This window comes from Palaemon carinicauda, chromosome 1 (assembly GCF_036898095.1).
Source record: "Palaemon carinicauda isolate YSFRI2023 chromosome 1, ASM3689809v2, whole genome shotgun sequence".
In the NCBI taxonomy this organism is placed as follows: domain Eukaryota; kingdom Metazoa; phylum Arthropoda; class Malacostraca; order Decapoda; family Palaemonidae; genus Palaemon; species Palaemon carinicauda.
In genome coordinates this window covers 208,165,704-208,173,296 of record NC_090725.1, presented here as the reverse complement: position 1 = coordinate 208,173,296, position 7,593 = coordinate 208,165,704, and the positions used below count along the sequence as shown (strand labels likewise).

Genomic DNA, 7,593 nt, shown 5'->3' with positions numbered 1-7,593 from the left:
ATAAATAAAAACGTAGTTGTGTTATATGATGCAATCTGTTGCTGTGTGTTGACACGTCATATGGCGTGTTAGCACGAAACATCAGCGCAGTGTGTATGCACCTTAAGAAATGATCTACAAACTCCGGAATATTTAAGTTTAAAGACAATGGTTTCGTGATTCACATGGTCAAGAAAAAGTATGTGATACATGTAGACCCTCTCTAGACATGACCAAGTACCAATTTTTTGTAAAAAAATTGTTTTGTTCTCATAATTCTGATTTACAGAAATTTCACCAATGTGATTTACTTTCTTTTCTTAATGATGCTAAATTTAACAGTTGCCTGTTCAAAATTTCACTAGTTTATTGATTAAATAATAACAATGGGGGATGCCTGATCCTTTGAAAATAAAGAACGCCATAAAACGCTGGTTTTACCTTTCCAAAATCACAAAAAAGAATTGAGACTTGAAAATTACAAGAATCATTAATATTTCATCCAGTATTCATTTATATGACAATTACAAAAAGAAGGTAAAGTGTTACGTTATAGAGTGTAATACAAATCTTTTCAGTGTTCCAACATTTTGTAATCTTTCTTATTGATGATTAATTTGCAGATGAAAATAAGCAAAGGACCCAGAGGGAGAACCCTTTCCGACTCTTCTTCTTTTCTTCCCTCACCAAAAAACATTCTACTTAGTTGATTCTCTCTTGATTGGTGACCGACAGGGACAATGGCATGTGTATTGGATGTTTATTGACATGCGCTTCATCTCTTTCAAAGCAACAAAATTGAATGTGAACCTTTTTATACTGTTATTTCTAACAGTCTAGCCTTCTCATCATAAGGCTTGATACTACACAGTATTCTAGAAGTTTTATTCCAGCTGAGACCAGATTGTGGAATTATCTTGCTAATCAGGCAGTTAAATCGGTGGAACTTCAGAAGTTCAGACTTGCTGGGAATATTTTGTTTTATGTTATATATGTATATGTATCTATACGCACACACACACACACACACACACACACACACACACACACACATATATATATATATATATATATATATATATATATATATATATATATATATATATATATATATACAGTATATATGTATGTCTTATTTATAACTGTAATCGAACAGTTTAAATTTATTTTTCAAAAAGGCCCATAAAAGGAACATAGGAAATATAAATAAATCACTTTATTTCCTTTTTCTTTTATGGGCCAGTTTGATAAAACATATATACATATATATATATATATATATATATATATATATATATATATATATATATATATATATATATATATATATATATATATATATATATATATATATATGTATATATATGCATATTTACACACATATATGTATATGTGTATATATATATTTATTATTAATATGCACATATATACACACACATATATAGATACATATATATATATATATATATATATATATATATATATATATATATATATATATATATATATATATATATTGATACATTTAGAAGGAATTTGATCAGTAACGAAATTTTCTTTGCTCCTACTTGTAAGAGCACCCATTGCCATCTCATGGTGACGAATTGACTTGTCCGGCAATGTTTACCACAATTTTGGTTGTCATTTTTATGTCTCCAAAAAGTTTATTACCTTTTTTTCGGCCTTTTTCCAGCCCTCCAATTGCTATATTACTCATATGCAGTATCCTTCACGTCTCCAATAATCTTATTAGTCTTTAATAGTGTTTTTTTCAGGTCTCTAATGATTTCATTACTCGTTTTCTAAGGCTTTTCCAATTCCCCAATAGTATACTTCAATAATCTTTTGCAGTCCCTTCCACGTCTCCAATAACCTCATCAGGCTTTGACAATATCTTTCAGTCCTCTAATAATCTCATTACTCATTTTCAGACCTTTTCAGTCCTCCAGCTACTTTACTACTCTTTTGCAGTACATTTTAGACCTCAAGTGGTCTCAAGACTCTTTTACAGTGTCTTTCAGACCTCCAACAGCCTCTTCGTTTTTCTGCAATCTCTTTCTGGTTTCCAATAACCTTATGATTTTATCATTGTTTTTCATACTGCCAACAGCCTTATTACTGTTTCACAGTTTTTTTCATGTTCTGCAATAACCTCATCAGTCTTTTACAGTGTATTTCAGACCTCCAACAACTTTGTTACTTCTTGTAGTCTCTTTCAAGTCTCCAATTACTTTATCATTATTTTGCCTCCAACAACCTCATGACTTTTTTATAGTCTCTTTCAAGCTTCCAATAAACTTATTAGTCTGGTATAAAGTTTTTTAGGCCTATAGCAGCCCCATCACCTTTTACGGTCTCTTTCAGGCCTCTAACAGCTTTATCACTCTCACTGTAGTCCGTTGGCTCATGACCTATGAAGTCACCACGGTAGAGCTTGAATAAATTCCTCTTTTTGACGCAATGATTTCCTTTACATACATTATACTAAAAAGTTATTTCATGTTCACAGTGTTCAGAAACTTTATTATATATTGGGTCTGTTTCTAATGAAGCATTTCTGTTATTTAATTACATTGCCAAATACGATTTAGAAAGGCTATGTTTAGATTTCTCGTATCAATGGGCTCAGTTCATCACATGTAGTCCTATATTATCTTCTTGTTCTCTTCATCATTTTGGTATTGTACCGTATGGTTGCCAACCGATTATCAGTAATAAGATTTACGGATTATAAAAGCTTTTCGTGGATCTGATTTATGTTAGAATTTTGATATTTCATCATCAAAACCTGATTTCACATTCTTGAAAAAATATAATCATGGTATCAGATATGTTCATACTCCTATGATTAAAGTCATCGAAAGTGAGCGTCATTTGGGATAGACTACACAAGGATATGTCATTTCCACATGAGGCCATACGTCATTAATATATAAATCCCTTGGCAACCTGAATTCAAGTATGAATAAAGGGAACGGGTAACCTATTTATAGGACTTTCTTTTTTAAAAGAAAAATAAGCTAAATTTGATATGATAAGAGTATTTTTGGTGATTATAACAGGAATTTCTTTTTAAACGTACGTCTGACAAGATGTAAAAAAAAAGGGCATCCATTTATGTTTCTGAACAAGGGTCGAAGATTGTCAAAATTGTTCTTCTACTTCAATCAAGATGATGGCGATAACTAAAGTATGATAAGGAAAGTTGTCTCAACGCATTTCAATGTTTATCTTGCAGTTTTATGATACAGACAATGGCGTGCACAAGGTTTCGTAAAGCCTTGAGGTCGGCCAAGGATATTCTCAGAGCGATTACAATTGAACCTATGTTGTTTTTGAAAGCAGTGTCCTATGCGGCTTCATTTGCTCCAACTGAAAATCTGAAGCTTGATCGGTACTGCAGGGTAACACTTGGTTATCCCGGTGAAGTATGTGAGAAAATTAACGATGGGAACCACGAAAGTATACAAGTGGAAGTGCAGAAGCGGGTTAACATTTTTAACTTTAATGAAAAACTAATATCAAGCATAATTCCCGTGTTACTGTTATCATTTATCGCATCTTGGAGCGATCAAAGAGGAAGGAGATTACCTATACTTCTATCAATATTTGGTACCACTCTTTATTCCGCCACTTATCTCTTGGTTTCCTTTTTTCCAACTTGGCCTCCAGAAATTTTGTATGTAGCCTCGTTTTGTTTATCTTTCGGAGGCGGGTGGTCGTTATTCTACATGGCCGTCTACAGTTACATTGCTGACATGTCAGCGTGTGAAGATCGAACCAAACGACTTGCTATAGTGAGAAGTATCTGGGTTCTGGGAACTCCAGCTGGTACTGCTGTGGGAGCCCTGATCTACGATGCTGGAGGGTTCTGTTGGGTGTTTGGTTTCAGCACGGTCCTTTACTTAAGTTCATTCTTTTACTCTGTTTTCGTCGTGAAAGATAAAGAGAAACTGATCGAAGAAAATAAAGAAATCTCAAAACAAAAGCGTTTGTGGAACCCCCGGAATGTAGTCGACTTATTTCATGTTTGTTTAAGAAAGCGCCAAGGAAGTGGGAGGTGGCACATTATGATTTTATTAGGACTTATGCTTATGCTTATGAGTGCATCTCCACACAACTTGTACTTATGGTTATTGCGAGTTCTTAACTGGGACATAGACTCATACAGTATATACAAGATTGTTAATGATGTTGGTCAATCGCTAGCAATGCTTTGCTTTACTCCGATTTTTGGATATCTGCGTCTCCATGACTGTTCTGTGGGAGGTATGACTCTTGTACTACTATTTTGTCGATCTTTAGCTTTTGGAATGACAACTTCACCAAGCCAGTGGTGGGTCCCTTACGTTTTCATCTTTATCCCGGCGGAGTATGGAAGCGTCACTATCAGGAGTAGGTTATCAAAGGTATGTACGAAATGAAAGCTTGAAATATTTAGAGAAATTTACTGGTAAAATACAAACATACATACTCACACACACACACATACACACGCACACACGCGCACACACACACACACACATATATATATATATATATATATATATATATATATATATATATATATATATATATATATATATATATATATATATATATACATATATTCTCTCTATTGTACTGGACATATTTCACACACAATTGTTTTACGTAATAGTATTTCTGTTGTTTGTATATATCACTCTCCCCTACCACTGTTCATGAATGATCTTGTTTGAATTTTTGTTACAATCTTGCTTGGAATAGTTTCTATATAAACTCATGATCCATTTAAATAAAGTTGGCTGCATTCACCGCGCCTCTCAGCTACAATGTAACGGCCCTCTCGCACAATTGGGGGCCATCCCCCTCACTCCTATGTCCTACTGTTTGAGGATACTGCCCACCGAACCAACTCTTCGATATATGTCCCCTCAATGAAATTACTGCCCTTCGCCAGCGGACGAGCGTTCGCCTGGTTTCAGTGCGCCAAAGTCCAGTTTCACATCTGGGGCATGACTCAGTGAAGCACCAAAGCAGTCTATGTTCTCGCTGCGATCCACAAGGATGCTTTCTCGGAACTCTCCGATTGCCTTGCGAGCAAGGGGACACCCCTATAGCGTACAACACCTTCAAAACATGCCTTCTGAAGCAGTACTTGTCATTGCCAGCTGCTTGTATAGCCAAGTTTTACACCTCTCTCAACAATCGTTAGGGGACCAGAAGGCTTCGCTCACCCTCTGGGAAATAACCAGTATTGCTCACCTGCAACCTGCCACAGACAGCTCTCCTCATGAGGTGAACTTACTTTGTGCCCTTTGGTTTCGATGCTTACCCGAACCTGTACGCGCTGTCATCCCCGATGTTGATATTTTGCATTGTGTATTAATCCTAGACTTAAGGAGGACTAGTCTCTTGTCTTGTGGGCTTTTTGACTTATGGTAAGTCCAGTTGGGATAGCTACATGGAAGAAAGGAAGAGGGAACAGAGGTATATTCAAAAGATTAATAGCGAATGCAGCTAGGTTGAGATAGCACCAGTGAAGGCCTTTGAGTAAGGTAAATTCTTATAGTGAATGTAAAAATGTTAACGATATGTGTCCTTTGAATATGATGACGTGTGACCCCTATGCTAGGATACCTTCATCCCCTTGCCTGTTCCGTTGGCAGTCTGACAGCATTGAATTTTTCCTGGAACCTGTTTTCTGAGAAGATGGTTACCAAGATAAGTCAAAGCAGGGTCCCTTATCGTTTCATCCTCATTCCAATATTCAACAATAATTTAAGTCATTAGACTTCCAGCGTGTTTAAACATAATACAGCAATGGGAAAAGAATCTGTTTGCGGACCTTCAGGCTTTCAATTAAGTATAGAATGATAATGGAGGAACACGTTACTATTTTAACTTAGGTATTACAAATTAATTGTGAAAATAAATACCAAAGTAAAAGGCCTTGGAGCATGTTATGCCCTTCTTACAATCTCCAATGCTGCACAGAAATCTCTTGATTGTTGTCAAGAAGTTCGTATGATTAGCCTTAATCTTAGTGCTGCCTTTGACCATGTTAATCATGAGGCCCTTGTTTTCAAACTAAAACAGTTGGGAGTGGATGGGTCTTTTCTTAGCATCACAAGTAATAGGTCGTAAAGAGTTGTTGTTGATAGGCACCATAGTGAGTATAGGAATATGATATCTGGTTTTCCTCAGGGTAGTGTTCTTGACCCATTGCTCTTCATACTATATACACATGTAGTTTGGCCTAGAAAACAAGCTCGTTACATATGTAGATGATGCTACTCTCTTTGCATTAATGCAATCTCCTGAATGTAGATCTGGGGTTGCCAAATCCCTTAAAATTAGTACATGGTGCAAATTATGGGGTATGAAGTTGAATCCAAACAAAACTCAAAGTATGACTGTAAGTAGGTCGAGAACAATTGCTGCTCAATATCCGGATCTCAGAATTGATAATGTTTTTTTAGCTCTGTATGACTCTTTTGAAATTTTAGGTGTGACTCTCGACAACACATTAGGTCTGTGTGTTCATCAATTACACAAAAAGTTGGCTTATTGAGAAAGTCCTTTAAGATTTTCGGTGATCAGTCTATTCTGAAAAAGTGTTACAATTCTTTCATTCTATATTGTTTCGAGTATTGTTCTCCTGTCTGATCTTCATCTGATTCTCAATTTAGTTTGTTGGATAGGAACTTACAGTCTGTTAAATTTCCTATATCTGATCTAGATATTAATCTCTGGTACTGTTGTTCAATTAGTTCGGTATGCATGTTGCACACAGTTTCTCATAATTCTAACCATCCTTGGCATTCAGATCTTCCCGGACAGTACCGCCCTGTTCGTAATGCTTATAGGCATGTAGTTATTTCCAGTAGCCAGGCCTTCCCCATCATGCGGCTCAATACTACACAGTATTCTGGAAGTTTTATTCCAGCTGTGACCAAGTCATGGAATGATCTCCCTTATCGAGTAGTGTAATCGGGAAAACTTCAAAGGTTCTAACTTGCAGCACATCTTTTTATGTTGAACAAACTAACATGTCTCTTTTTATAGTTTATGTACGAAAAATCTGTTTTAATGTTGATACTAATCATAAAATATTTTATTTTAATTTTTTATTTTTTTTCCATATAGTTGATTTATTTTCTTATTTTTTTTCCTCACTGAGACATTTTTCCTTGTTGAAGATCTTTGGCTTATAGCATCCCATTTTTCCACATAGGGTTATAGCTTGGCTAATAATAATAATAATAATAATAATAATAATAATAATAATAATAATAATAATAATAATAATAATAAAATGACTAGCCACCACGAAAGAGATAAGTCCAAAACTAGAATAATAAAATCAAAGGATGAAAACTTTTTCATCTCAAAAAGTAACTTGAAATTAACTCAGATTTAAGACATTTTGATCCATCTATTATAGAACTGACCATTTTTGTATCCCTGTTTCTGATCTATTCTATATTTATAATATACTTTGTTTCTTGAGGCAGAATTAACACTAAACCCACCTTTTTCAAGCTTTCCATCATCAGTTTTACACACTTTTTGGAAAATAAATGATTAATTTCATTAATAATTGTGTAAAAAAAATCAACATTTACCTTT

General features: G+C 34.8%; 1 protein-coding gene across 1 annotated transcript in view; it reads left to right on the top strand.

Moving 5' to 3' along the window:
* The first annotated feature begins 3,233 nt into the window (after positions 1–3,233).
* Positions 3,234–7,593, top strand: part of LOC137653663 (lysosomal proton-coupled steroid conjugate and bile acid symporter SLC46A3-like) — a 47,367-nt gene continuing 43,007 nt past the window's right edge. Inside the window, exon 1 of the mRNA XM_068387250.1 lies at positions 3,234–4,388. Coding sequence (XP_068243351.1) covers positions 3,234–4,388 — 1,155 coding nt within the window. The remainder of the gene's footprint in view (positions 4,389–7,593) is intronic.